The sequence below is a fragment of the Cnephaeus nilssonii genome (assembly GCF_951640355.1).
Source record: "Cnephaeus nilssonii genome assembly, chromosome: 3".
Taxonomy (NCBI): domain Eukaryota; kingdom Metazoa; phylum Chordata; class Mammalia; order Chiroptera; family Vespertilionidae; genus Cnephaeus; species Cnephaeus nilssonii.
In genome coordinates, this window is record NC_137074.1 from 54079654 (window position 1) to 54094764 (window position 15111).

The 15111-nt window shown below is 40.5% G+C and overlaps 1 protein-coding gene and 1 pseudogene across 2 annotated transcripts in view; one reads left to right on the forward strand and one right to left on the reverse strand.

Annotated features, from left to right (window-relative positions):
- The window catches only part of SNX4 (sorting nexin 4), a 62577-nt gene that overhangs the window by 31207 nt on the left and 16259 nt on the right, over positions 1–15111 (forward strand). Inside the window, exon 7 of the mRNA XM_079764866.1 lies at positions 2955–3027. Coding sequence (XP_079620992.1) covers positions 2955–3027 — 73 coding nt within the window. The remainder of the gene's footprint in view (positions 1–2954; positions 3028–15111) is intronic.
- On the reverse strand, positions 14133–14736 carry LOC307096878 (anillin-like; annotated as a pseudogene). Its single transcript has one exon. The product of its transcript is annotated as an anillin-like (transcript).

The following is a 15111-nucleotide window of genomic DNA, read 5'->3' on the forward strand; positions in this document are numbered from 1 at the left end:
AGATTTCTCAGAACATATTTCTGTTAAGTGGCACATGACTGTATAGAATTTTAAATCTGATCTGATGATAAACATAACCAAGGCAGTTTTTTACTTCTAAGTTCTTGTTAAAGTGTATAATGTGTAATTAGTAATAGAATTTGTTTGCCTTAAGTTCTAGATAAGAGAATTGTCTACATCAGTCATTATTATAACAAATTCTTAATATATAGAATCTTTGTCCTATATCTAGCTAGACCAATAGATTAATTATTTTTCATGCCACTACTAAAATAGTTTGCATCACTAAAATACTTTTATTCTATCCTTTCTTAAAATCTAGAAAACCAGAAAGATTATTTCAGAGGGATCACCAAAATGATACTTGCTTCACACATATTTATCTTTCTTAAAACTAGACTGTTTAGAGCAGTGAAGGGAAAGATCTTGGTTGGGTCTTCTACTTTTATGTGGCAATATTTAGACAATATTTGGACAATATTTAGTGTGTAGACTGAGTGATTAGTAGGATGTGTGGGATGAAACTGGGGACGGGGAAAATACAGATGGCACCCAGGTTTCCATCTTTAAAATGCTAGGGAACATAGGGGAGAGAGATTGGCGGAGGCGGGGTGTGGGGGGGTAAGTTGAGCTTGGATATGAGCAAGTACAAATGCCTGCTAGTTAGTGGGCTTTATAGATCTGGCATTTAGCGGGGAGAGAGTTGAGCTAGAGGTAGACATTTGGAATTCAGCAGCATGTGATCATAATTGTGAAGCTTTGTGAGTGATGAGTCCCATAGAGTGTGTAGAGTGACTGATTGATTGTAAGACAGCTGAGGATCTAGGACTGAAGCCTAAAGAAGCCAACTCTTTAAGGGCATTTTCCAAAGTGTAATCTGAGAATTCTGAATCCTGTGGGCAAGCTTTTATAAATTCAGGTTCCTGAGTCCCCCGTGACCTCTGTGTACACTTGTAGTGGTTATTTACAAGTCTCTCTTGCTGGGAGGCCCTCAGTAGTGTTTTTTAGAAACACTTAGGCATTCTTTGCAGACTAAAGTTGGAGTGTAAGAGATGGGTGAAGGAAGGGAGTACCCAAGGAGACTTGAGGAGTAACCAGAAAGTAAGAGGAAAATCACGAGAAAATGACACTGATGTCAAGGGAACAAATTTTTCAGGAGAGTGAGGTCAGCTGTTACATTGCTGGAAGGGTCAAGTAAGATGAGGACTAAAGTATATCAGTGGATTTTAGCAACATGAAAATAGTACGTGACTTGCTCATCACCAAAGCTCAACATGGGCGTTAGAGACGCCAACGTGGGAGTTAGGGGTGCCAACGTGGGAGTTAGGGGTGCCAATGTGGGAGTTAGGGGCTGAGCAGTGAACAGAAAGGGAAGTGGTTATTGCTAGAAAAATAATGCCTTATAAAAGTGTGGCTGTGAAATGAGTGGGTATTGAGAAGGTGTTAACAGTTGGGAGTGTTATCAGGGGACTGTGTGTGTGTGTGGGTGTGTGTGTATCTAGGAGAGACCGTAAATCTATTGATACATTAATGAGAAGGAGCTTGTGGAGAGAGGAAGTTAGAAAACAGGAATGTGGAGTATAGCTGGGATAGAATCTGAAGTATTGGATGGGAAGAAGGATCCTAGAGGGAAGGAAGAAATGATGTGATATTGGAATGTTTCTAAGTTTCCTAGTAGGAGGTGGAGGTGGAGATAGTTCCTATCTGATGGCTTCTGTTTAATCTTTGAAGCTTGGTTAGAGAGTGACAGGTGGTGGTATCAGAAGTTTCAGGTATTGGAGAATGGCAGTTATTAGATTAGGAAAACCGATTATTGAGCAGTACTAAATTGAGGTTAGAGACCATGAGTTTATTTCTGTACTGTAAGATTTTTATTTATTTATTGCTTTTAGAGAGAGAGAGGAAGATAGAGAGATTTGATTTGTTGTACAGGCTCTCATTGGCTGATTCTTTGTTCTTTTTATTGATTTCAGAGAGGAAGGGAGAGGGAGAGAGATAGAAAATCAATGATGAGAGAGAATCATTGATTGGCTGCTTCCTGCATGCCCCCTACTGGGGATTGAGCCCGAAACCCCAGCATGTGCCCTTGACCGGAATCAAACCCTGGACCTTCCAGTCTGCAGTCCAACGCTCTATCCACTGAGCCAAACCAGCTAGGGCATCATTGGCTGATTCTTGTATGTACCCTGACCGGAGATCAAACCTGCAACCTTGGTGTATCAGGACAATGCTCTAACTCACTGAGCTACTGGTCAGGGCCCATAAGGTATTTTTAACCCCATAAATTTTTTCCTGTTTTATGTTTTCAAGTAATTTTATCTCTATCTCAGTTCCTATCGTTTCTTGGCCTTTTGGTTAAGATCAGGTGTAGTTAATCTGTCTCAGTCCCTCACACAGTACAAATTATGAAATATGACATATTTTCTTGGCTTTAAAAATATCAAAAGAAAGTACGGTTTTTTTATTTTAGAATTTTTAAAATTTGTATTGGTGTATAAATGTTCAAGACCTGTAACATATGGTTAAATAGAATCAGTTTTATTATTCTCAAGAACTACAGTTGACCCTTGAACAATGTGGGAGTTAGGGGCGCCAACTGCTCCCGCACAATCAGAAATCCACATGTAACTTTTGACTCTTCAAAAACTTAATTACTAATAGCCTACTGTTGACCTGAAGCTTCGCCAATAACTTAAACAGTCAGTTAACCCATATTTTGTATGTTATATGTAATACATACTGTATTCTTACAATAAAGTAAGCTAGAAAGAAGAAAATACTAAGAAAATTGTAAGGAAGAGAAAACACATTTATAGTATTAATTGGGGGAAAAAATTCATGTATAAGTGGACCTACACAGTTCAAGCTTGTGTTGTTCAAGGGTCAGCTGTACTGTTTTGTCTTTCAATTTTGTATGTATTTTCATGAGAAAATTGTTTTATTTCCTGCTTCAGGAGATTTACTGAACTAAAGCACTACAGTGATGAACTACAGTCAGTCATCTCCCATCTTCTTCGAGTCAGAGCTGTAAGTGGTCCCCAAGAATTTTTTGGCAATCTTCTGTAAGAGAGTGCTTCTCATGTGATCATTATGTTGTTAAGTAATGGAGAGTATTTATAATAAATAACTGATTTTTACATTCAAATTTGGTGTGCTTATCAAAACTGCATTTTTAAGAAATGCAAAATGTTTTCTGGCATAAACAACTTGAAGTATTTTAGCCCATTTTCTCTGTAGTTTGTATATGGTTGTTTTGACATCTTGTCAAAAAAATGTGTTTCAGTGTTGGACACAAATAAGTGGGATTTTATGTCTACATATAGTAATATCTGGTTTTTCAAGTTTTTTTTTAAGGTTTGTGAAATAGTTTATATATGTTAGGCCAGCGATTTTCAACCAGTGTTGCACAAAATTTAAAAAAAATATGTTTTATTGATTTTAGAGAGAGAGAAACATCATTCGCTATCTCCTGCACACCCCCTATGGGGATAGAGTCTGCAATCCGGGCATGCACCCTGACCGGGAATCAAACCATTAATCTTTTGGTGCATGGCACAACACTCAGTCCACTGAGCCATACCAGCTGGGCCCCCAAGACTTTTTAAAACATGCAGTACCTGACTGTTTAGTCAGGGACACTGACCTCTTTTCATTTAGATTGTGAAATAAAACAATGACAATAGTCAGCACAACAGTAGCCATCTGGTGTGAATGAATCAAACTTATACCTATTTCTTTGTCAGATTGGCAAAACATATATTTTTGGGTGTGCTACAGAATTTTAGTAATTATCTTATGTGTTCCAGGAGATGAAAAAGGTTGAAAATTGCTCTGTTAGGCCAACTAGTGACTGACTGTGCTGTTAAATTCTGCTAAATAAACTTATTTGAGGCAATTGATGGTCTGCCATGACAAAGGTACCTAGAAATCAAGGAATCCTACCTAATAAAATGGTAATATGCAAATTGACCGCACCTTCGCTACGCCCAAGCCACGCCCACCAGCCAAAGCCACACCCACCAGCCTATCAGGGCGAGTATGCAAATTACCCAACAAAGATGGTGGTTAATTTGCATACACTGAGGGAGGGAGGAGTGAAGACTAAAGACAACTTAGAAGGAAGAGGGAGGAAAAGCAGAAAGCAAGGTGGCTGCCGGAGGGAAAGCCCAGGCAGCGAGAAGCGGGCGGAGCAGGGCGGGGCAGAGCGGGGCGGGGTGGGGCAGGGCGGAGCAGGGCGGGCGGCAGCGGTGCTCGGGTGCAGGCGCAGTGGCCGCAATGGCGGCGGCAGCGGCCGCTTGCAGGATTCTTCCTGCAAATGGGCTACTAGTAGTATTATATTTAGCCGTATAATTTGGCTTGTAACAGACATGGAGAAAAATACTTTTGGGTAAATTAATGTAGCTGGAAAATTATGTCATCCACTCTGGTCCTTTGGGCTAGCCTAGAGGAAACTTAGAACTTGCCTTAAAGGCTTTGGAAGATGTTAAGTTACCAGGTCTAGGATCACATCTGATACTGATTGGAATCTTTTGAAATGAAATATATTATCTAGGATTTGTTCTAATAAAAGGGTCTACTGGTAAAGGATGGAGAGTAGGGGTAGTTTTTGATGAAACTAGATTGGCCATGTAATTGTTGAAGGTGAGTATTACGAAATGGAAGAATATTCTATTCTCTATTTTTTTGTATGTTTGAAGATTTCAATAATAAGTTTAAAGAAACAGTAAAAGGGGGAAAATCCTCCTGAAGATTCTCATATTGGCCCAGCCTTCTTTTCAACCATTCAGAATACCTTTGGACTCCTTAAATAAATTGTAAGATACTTTTTAGAAAAGAAATGGTACTTGTCCTGGCCGGTGTAGCTCAATGTTTAGAGTGTCACCCAGTGCATTGATTCCTAGTCAAGGGCACACACCTCGATTGCAGGTTCAATCTCCAGCCCCAGTTGGGGTGTGTGTGGGAGGCAACCAATCAATGTATCTCTCTCACATCAATGTTTCTCTCTCTCTCCCCCCCACCACTGTCCTCATCCCTCCTACTCTCTAAAACAATCAATGGAAAAAATATCCTTGGGTGAGAATTAACCTCCCCAAAAAGAGAAAAAAGAAATGGTGCCTGTGAGAATTATTAGGCTAGAGTCAAGAACTGGGTATTGGAAAGGACTGTGGATTAATGAGATAAAATTTCTAGTTCTTTAGTTGCCCTCAGATTATCCAAACATACTAGGCAGCGGTTCTTATAGAAAGGGGAAGTGGGAGACAGAAAATCCAGAAGAATGGAAGAACAGTTTATACTGCTTTGACTTTTGTGCCAGGAAACTTGGAGGATCTACTTAAATTTGAAGTCTGGCTGATTATAAAAGATGTATCCTCTTTAAAGGCCTTTTACCGAAGGGAAGGGGGACAATGTAGAGATTATCATTTAGCAGGAAGGTAAACAGTTCTGGGAGTCTCTGGTAGGCAGAGGTAGGTACACTATTAAGCAGGCACACGACTAACCCCAGGTTTTGAAAGATTCTTTCATACCCAGAAGAAACTAAGAGACAAAGCAGAAAAACCAGCCAGAATCAGATTTAGCAGAAATCTCAGAGAAGAGTGGTGAATTGAACAAATTGTAACAGTTAAACACTCAGAAAATTCATGAAGCACAGGGAATACATTTAAGTGAGATCTAAAGGAGGGAGAAATGATTGCCATTGTGAGACTGTGCTGCAAATCATTTAGCCTGAAGGAAAGTATGGATGAATTTTTTTTAAAAACACGTCAGAAAATTGTCACAAGGTAAGATATGAGAATAATTATATTTGGATTTCTGCTAATATTTTAATTAAAATATATTTAAAAGTGTGATGAGCCGAAACCGGTTTGGCTCAGTGGCTAGAGCATCGCCCTGCGGACTGAAGGGTCCCAGGTTCGATTCTGGTCAAGGGCATGTACCTTGGTTGCGGGCACATCCCCAGTAGGGGGTGTGCAGGAGGCAGCTGCTTGATGTTTCTCTCTCATTGATGTTTCTGGCTCTCTATCCTCCCTTCCTCTCTGTAAAAAATCAATAAAATATATTTAAAAAAGTGTGATGAATATTTAATAACCTTTAAAAATTATAACAAAATTTAATTATGTTAAAAAAAATTTAAGAGTCTCACATAACTGTTCTTTAACCCTTTAAATTCTTTCTACACTCCACTTTCATCCTCTAACTGTTCTCAACCATCCCAAACTTGTTTCTGCCCTAGGAGTTTTATTTGTTCTTCCTCATGCCTGTACCATTCTTCCCACCCTAAAGATCCTCTCTTGGCCTGTGCTCTCTTGTCATTCATCCTTGGCTCAAATGCCTCCCCAGAGAAATCTTTCCTGGGTATATTATACAAAATAATTTTCTTTTTTTGTTGTTAATCCTCACCTGAGGATATTTTTCCATTGAATTTTAGAGAGAGTGGAAGGGAGGGGGAGAGACGGAGAGAGAGAAACATCTATGTGAGAGAGACACATCGTTTGGTTGCCTCCCACTTGCGCACCGACTGGGCTGGGGATTGAACCTGCAACCGAGGTATGTGCCCTTGACCGGAATTGAACCCATGACTCTTCAGTTTGAGGACTGATGCTCTATCCACTGAGCCAAACCATCTAGGGCTTCTTCTTTTTTTTTTTAACCCTCACCCGAGGATATTTTTTTCATTTATTTTTCTTTCTCTCTCTTTTTTTTTTTTTTTTTTAAGAGAGAATGGAGGGGAAGAAGGAGGAGGAGGGAGAGAGAGAGAAACATCAGTGTGAGAGAGACACATTGATTGGTTGCCTCCCGTATGGTCCCCAGTGAGGATCGAGCCCACAGCCGAGGTACATGTCCTTGACCAGGAATTGAACCTCTGACCCTTTAATCTGAGAGCCGATGCTCTAACTATTGAGAAACCAGCCAGAGCAAGATGCAGTTTTCTATCATTTCCCTGTCATTTTCTGTCATCTCTGTTGTCTTTATAGTGACACTATTTGACATTGCATTCTGTACCATTTGTTAATTACCTCCCCTACTAGTATATGTGAGCTCTGTAAGAGCAGGCACTTTGTTCTCTTACTGCCAATCCCCTAGAATAATGCCTGACTCATAGTAGGCACTCATTGCACATTCACTGAGTGGATGAATAAATGAATGTATATGCTGACAATTTTATGTTTAAAAAGATCTGGCCCGTCCAGTGTGGCCCAGTGGTTGAGCACCAACCTATGAACCAGGAGGTCACCATTCAATTCCAGTCAGGGCACATGCCCAGGTTTTGGCTCCATCCCCAGTGGGGGCATGTTAAGAGGCAGCCGATCAATGATTCTCTCTCATCATTGATGTTTCTATATCTCTCTCTCCCTCTCCCCTTCCTCTCCGAAATCAATAAAAACATATTTAAAAACAAACTAAAGATCTGAAAAAGCAGTAAGATAAATTGGTTTTTGAATTGAATTATAAACTACTAATAGAACTGGTAACTAATGTATATATGACAAGAACCTTTAAAGAAAGTGACCTTGTCATCAAAATGTTTGTAATGTACAAGTGAGGGAATTCTGGGTATAGATATTTATCCTCAACCTAATGAAAACAGGTTTCAGAAACTTCATTGACATGAGAGATAGCTTGAACTCCTCAGAGAAAAGTGGCACTTGATTTGTGAGTCACATTGAAATTAGATTATAAATGAGAGCAATACCAATGAAAAATACAGAATGCTTTCTGATTAGCTAAAATTCTGATTGTTTTTAAATTGGGAGATGCTATTTAGTCATGGACAGTAACAGAAAAGTAAAAAATGGAAGGTTAAAATTGAACACCGACAGTCGGCAAAGCATGAAGAAAGCACCAAAGAGAGAGCCTTTTTGTAACATTCAGAACTTGAAGAGAGGAGATGATGAATTGTTAACACATGTGAAAATAGAATTATTTGACTCTCTTTTCTGTCAAGGATAATTCTCTTGAAAGTAAAGAATGCAAAAAATAAGTTACAGGTAGGTAAAGTGTTAAATATTTAAGACATCAGAACAACCAGAAAGGGCAAATGGCCTGAGACTGAGAGGAGCTGGCTTTGGAACTTGTCTCTGTCATTTACCAGGTCCTTCTGGCAAATCCAGCAACTTTTCAGAGTTTTGGTTGTTGTTTTTTTTTGCTAGAAATGGGAATATCTGCCTGGTACATAGTAAGTGCTAAATAAATATTTATTATATGAGTGGGTGCCTTATTCATAGAGTTTATGAAACTCAGATGAGGTCATTTGCTTTGTAAACTAAAAGAAAAGAGAAATAATATTGATATCTAACATTTATTGACCACTGTATATCATCCACGGTGTTCAAGCATATTATATTATTCTTACCTAATTCCCACAGCAGCCCTTTGAAGGTAGGTACTGGTATTGTCCCTATTTTATAGATTAGGAAACAGATGCAAATGAAGTTAAGTAATTTGCCTAATATCACACTATAAATAGATATGTGGAGCCAGAATTTAAACCTTTGTCTGTCTGACTCCGGAACCCATGCTCTTGACCACCTACAGATGATGTATTGACAGAGGACATGAATTCAGGTAGATTGTGGGAGAATTGATTTTTAAAAAAATATTTTTATTGATTTCAGAGAGGAAGGGAGAAGGGAGAGAGAGATAGAAACATCAATGATGAAAGAGAATCATTGATTGGCTGCCTCCTGCACGCCCCCCACTGGGGATCAAGCCCGCAACCCAGGCATGTGCCCTTGACTGGAATCGAGCCTGGGACCCTTCAGTCCGCAGGCCAACGCTCTATCCTCTGAGCCAAGCCAGCTAGGGCGGGAGAACTGATTTTTATTGAGCCACCTTGCTTATTGCCAGGAATTTTACAGATACCATCTTATTTAATCCTTATAAAGTCATATGGTGAAGGTTGTTTCCATATTTCTAAGAGAAAAATATAATAGAAAGGCTTGGAGTGGTTTACTATATTCTCCAAAGTCAAACTATAAGAAGGAGCTGGAATTTGAATTCACATTTGTCTGTCTCCAAATCCCTTATTTCTTGCTACCATGTATGCTGCCTCTTTGGGGGAAATCAAATTTAAAAGGGAGGAATGTTTAACCTTGCTAGTACTCTAAAAATGTAAATTATAATTATTGAGATACTATTTAACATTTAATTTGTAGTCATTTATAAAGGTGTAATATCCAGTGTGAAATATTTAGTGATGATGGCAGAATAAAGTATTGTATACAGCTCCTTTGGGAACCATTTTGGTAGTAGCTATCAAAAGTCTTAAATCCTATAATCTTTGATTCCTTAGGAGATAACTCAAAAGAAAAGAAAAACTATGTGTTTCCAGATTTTGAAAATAAGATCATCTAATAGAATGTCATAAAAGTTTGTCCTTTTTAATAGTCACCGACTACTTCAGTGAGGATAGAGAAGACATTCCTATCATAGGTACAAATGATTCAGGGCTGGGGAAGATGTTGGGATGAGTTTGTCAGATTTCTTCTGTTTCATAGAATCTGCTCCCTGTCAATTGTCAGTTGATCAAGTTTCAAAAGAAAGAGTTGGCAAAAAGATGAAGTTGAAAAGCAGTCTAGACTAAATTATTGGTACACCTTTTTTCCTGACACCAATATTCCTTTCCCCCCTTCATTTTATTTTTTTCCATCACCACCTGGCACCAATATTCTTGATTACTGCCAGCCATTGAATTAATCTAGTTTTAGGTTTTAATAATTTATGTTTTATTTCTCTGCCCATTTTTGTTTTTCCTTTTCTTTAGAAATGGCAATTTTTGGTCTACACTTTATAGTTTTTCTTTGCTTCATCTTCTTTCTCACTGACGATCTAGATACAAATCACTCCATGTTTTGGCTAGAACAATTTGTTTCATGAATAGTTCATACCAGAAACATTGTTGGTCTAATAATAACTGCTGAGTGTTGATTTGTTGCCTAGTTCATGAGTGAAGTAGTTCCTCATGGGGTTGCTCACCTTTTTGGAGGATGAAATCAAGTATTTATTTAGGTAAGAGATCATAGATACATTTTTGTAATACACATAAAAAACCCCACTTAAATGAATAAGAGATAAAATGACAGGAGGTGAGAGAAGTTAGCATTTATAAATGAGATCATCAATAATTTTAATAATTCGGAGAAGAAATTCAAACTGTACTTAAAAGTTTGAGACCATGTTTTATGTTTTATAACAAAAATAAAGTATTAGGCTTTTAAAGAAATATACTACTTAATAGTTTTTCCAAATGATTTCATAACATTTCTAGACACTGTCATAGATGGACATGAAAAGTAAAAAAATCAAGAACTTTGGCAAGCAAAGTATTAGTCCATAGCAGCTTGTAAAGTTATTTTTTAATATAAAGACTGGAGGCCTGTGCTCCAACATCCCCCGAGGGGTCCCAGATTGCGAGAAGGCACAGGCCAGGCAGAGGGACCCCACTGGTGCATGAATACGTGCACCAGGCTCTAGTATGCATGTAAGATATTTGGTTAATCTCTTCCCGCACTTCCCCTCCCCCCTTCCCTCTGAGATTCAGTAGTCTGTTCCATGTTTCCATGCCTGTGGTTTCCGCTCTTGCGTTGAGCGTCTGCCCTCTGGTGGTCAGTGCGTGTCATAGCTACTGGCCAGTCAGCTGGTCGCTTAGGCTTTTATATATAAAGATTCTTCAATTTACATTTGTTCTTGTTAGAGGATCAGAAAGAAACTAACATGCCAAATATATTTGAGAAGCCTCTGAGCTGTACAGCAAAAATAATTACTTTTAAAAGCCTATATTCTATGAAAATGTACACCATCTGTAGTAACTGAGAAAATGTAAACCATGTGATTATTCAGTCTTCTAAATAAAACATTTAAACCCCAAATCTCACACAGTATCCCCTAAGTCCTTATCTCCTGTTCAAAGCCTCAAGCTTTAAACTAATGTGCATTTGCTATTTGAAAAAGTCCTTATCTCCATTACTAAAATATGTTTCTGTAAAGTTCCTTAGAAAATTTTTCAGTACCTTAGTAACAAGATATATCCAATAAAAGACCACAACCTAAGGAAAAAAGTACTGAGGCTAGAGAAAAGTACTGAGGCTAACCTCTGGAAGACCTCTCTACTCTAGACCTGCAGCTCCAAGATGACAACTTAAAGTTTCTTACTTAAAAAACTACATATTTTTATCATGAATAACTGAATAATTAGATTTCTAGGAAAATGAGACTTAAAAATGTGTTTCTGTTGATTTTTAGAGGCAGGGAGAAGCAGAGAGAGTGAGAGACATTGATGTGAGAGAACCATCGATAGGCTGCCTTCCATCCAATTGGGGATCAAACCCGAAATCTATGGGACAATGCTCCAACACTGGCCAGGGCAGAAAATGAGATTTTTAAATTATGATTTAGCAAAGTCAACTATAATGAATTTTCTTCCAATCATTTACGAATGCCAGAAATCAATTGAAGTTTCACATACAAAAGATATAATTGCTGCATAATATGTAGTAAATATTGGCACATATCCTTTATTTTTTAAAGCATAAAATGTAATCAGCATGTCTGATGTTCTTAAGATACATTTATGACGTAGCTCAAAGACACCTCTACGTGGCATGGAAACTGTCCCCAATTTAGGGCTTTCCAGTAGGTTTGTAGCAAGCATCAGGTTGCAGAGGAGAATATAAAAAAGAACTTGTTTGAGTTTTTGCATCCAGAGTTCTGCTCTTCCTTAGTATCTGCAGACAGCCAGTGCTTGGTGACACAGAGTATGTCCCTGCATTGGTTGACAAGAGTCGGTCATCTTCTCTTTTGATCAGGCAATAATTAATTCAGAAGTGTTAGGTCTTGCATAGAATTCTCTGTTGGCTGGTTCTATTTCTGACAACTTGTACAATTGGCCAGATTTATCCTTCCTATGGGATCCTTTTGTTTCTCATCATCTGGATAAATTCAATCAGAGATACAGTTTCCAGAGAGAATATACCATCATCAATGCCAGGCACCAAAACCATTAACATCTTTAAATATGGTTAGAAAACCTCTTTCTTCAATACTTAAATTCACTTGACATTTTATTTTTAAACTAGAGGCCCAGTGCACGAAATTCGTGCACAGGGGGGGGGGGTGTCTCTCAGCCCAGCCTGCACCCTATCCAATCTGGGACCCTCGAGAGAAGTCCGACTGCCCGTTTAGGCCCGATCCCACTGGGATCGGGCCTAAACGGGCAGTCGGGCATCCCTCTCACAGTCCAGGACTGCTGGCTCCCAACTGATTGCCCCTAACTGCTGCCTTCCTGATTGCCCCTAACCGCTTCTGCCTACCAGCCTGATCACCCCCTAACCACTCCCCTGCCTGCCTGATTGATGCCTAACTGCTCCCTGCCAGCCTGATTGCCCCCAACTTCCCTCCTCTGCCGGCCTGGTCACCCCTAACTGCCCTCCCCTGCAGGCTTGATCGCCCCCAACTGCCCTCCCTTGCAGGCCTGGTCCCTCCCAACTGCCCTCCCTTGCTGGCCATCTGTGGTGGCCATCTTGTATGCACATGGGGGCAGCCATCTTGTGTGTTGGAGTGATGGTCAATCTGCATATTACTCTTTTATGGATAGGATAGAGGCCTGGTGCGTGGGTGGGGCTAGCTGGTTTGCCCTGAAGGGTGTCCCAGATCAGGGTGGGGTTCCCTTGGGGCGTGGGGCGGCCTGAGCGAGGGGCCTGTGGTGGTTTGCAGGCCGGCCACGCCCCCTGGCGACCCAAGCGGAGGCCCTGGTATCTGGGATTTATTACCTTCTACAATTGAAACTTTGTAGCCTGGAGCAGAACAGAGCCAAGCCTTCTGCTCGCTCCGTGGCGGCAGGGGTTTTATGTATCTTCTATAATTGAAACTTTGTAGCCTTAAGCAGAGGCCTGGGCCGGCAAGGATGTGCAGAAAGCTTGTCTTCCTCCATCACCTGGGAAACCCAAGCCTCCCTCCTGCTTTCTCTGTGGCCACAGCCATCTTGGTTGGGTTAATTTGCATACTCGCTCTGATTGGCTGGTGGGCGTGTCTTGTGTGTAGCAGAGTGATGGTTAATTTGTATATTACTCTTTTATTAGATAGGATACCTTTCAAAGGAGATGAAAAGGGCACCTGTCCAGAGCAAGTTTAGTGTTTCCTACTGAAGATAATGACAGCGTGTAAGATCCAACAGGATAAAGTTGCTGTCATGCACAGCACTGAGACTGTCTGGACTCGCCATAATTGAAGAATAAAGGGTGCTTTTTGTGGTTATGAATGTGAGAAGTCTCTTTTGGAGCAATAGCCTTGGATTTGTAGCCTTCTTCTCCTTATCAGGCATTGAGGGGTCTTTCTTTGGCACCAAGCTATGGACTTCAATATTTATATCAAAGTCATTGGTCATATCTTCCAGAGTATATGTAGTAGAGAATGTTAGAGATTGCCATTAAGAGAATGTGAAGTACTTGCTAATGGTATGCACCATATTTTCAGCTCCTGCTTTCGGTATAATTAGGAAATAGTAATTTGCTATATCTGATTTCTGAACTGTGCTGCACACAAAATGCTTTTTTAAATTTATTTATTTATTTATTTATTATTTAAAAAAATATATATTTTTATTGATTTTAGGGTGGAAGGGAGGGAGAGAGAGATAGAAACATCAATGATGAGAGAATCATCGATTGGCTGCCTCCTGTAAGCCCCACACTGGGATCAAGGCTCCACCCCCAGGCATGTGCCTTGACTGGGAATCAAACCAGGACCTCTTGGTTCCTAAGTCGATGCTCAACCACTGAGCAACACCGGCCAGGCAACAAAATCTGCTTTTAGGGGCAAGTGGATTTCTGACAATGACTGGTCCTTTGGATGGGACTTGTTTATTTGGGATATGGGACCAGCCTTATTCTTCCTCTCAGGCCTTTCATTCTTCAGTTTATTCAGCTCATCAGTCATAAGTGTTCGCTTCTCTCCCTGGCTGGGTGGCACAGTTGGTTGGAGTGCTGTCCTGTACACTAAAAGGTTTTTGATTTGATCCCCGGTCGAGACACGTACAAGACAACCGATTGATGTTTCTCTCTCACATAGATGTCTCTCCCCTCCCCCTCCCCCCTTTCTCTCTTTCTGGAATCAATAAACATACCCTCAGGTGAGGATTAAAATGTGTGTGTGTGTGTGTGTGTGTGTGTGTGTGTGTGTGTGTGTGTGTGTGTGTTCTCAATTGCAATCAGAAGGCTTTCTGCTTCAGCTTCCTCTAGGGACCCTTTTCCATGCTCCTCATCCACATAGCAGTTCAGAGCCTGGCTGGCTTGATAGATCACTCTGCTGCAGATTGATTTCATTGTTGAGTTCCTGCATTTTTTCTTGGTTATTAACTTAACAGTGAAAGCCATTCTTTTCTTCAGTATTCTTTTTCCCCTCCAATTTTGAAGTATCGTCTTCCTTCCAAACAATCACCTGCTCTATTGAATGCCAGTCTGTTTCTTTTATTCTTTGAGATTCATATGCATCAATGCTGTAATATAAAGAAGATCATGATCTTTAGGACCAAGGCTAAGCCTGGGAGACACGGGTTCTTTGTAATTTTCCTGGTTTTGGACTTTTATCATATATGCACTATATTCATTTCCAGTCTAGGTGAGAAAACTAAACTCTCTGGATTTACCACACTGTCTGTGCTAATAAAGCAAGGAAAGACTTTGAGGAGCTAGTTAGTGCATCTTCCCAGTCTTTGTTGCTCTCTGCTTCTGCTTGATCCATCTCTTGGCTCTTTGCCACATGTAGTTCACCTACCTCTAGGGCACTGATGATGTCATTAATTGCTTTTTTTCCCCCTGCCTGTGCTTTTATCTATATACTAGAGGCCCAGTGCATGAAAATTCATGCACTGGAGGGGGGTGGTCCCTCACCCTGGCCTGTCCCCTCTCACAGTGCGGGAGCCCTCAGGGGTGGAAGGCGACCCGGCAATCAGGGGAAGGCAACACCCCCATCACACCTCTGCTGCTGCCACTGCCGGCACCGCAAGCCTCGGCTGGCCCTGCTTGCCTGAGCCTCAGTCCGTGGGGGATGCAGGAGGACCCAAGGTCCCCTGTGGGGCTGAGGGGACTCCGGTGGCAGGCGCGCGGAGCAGCCGGC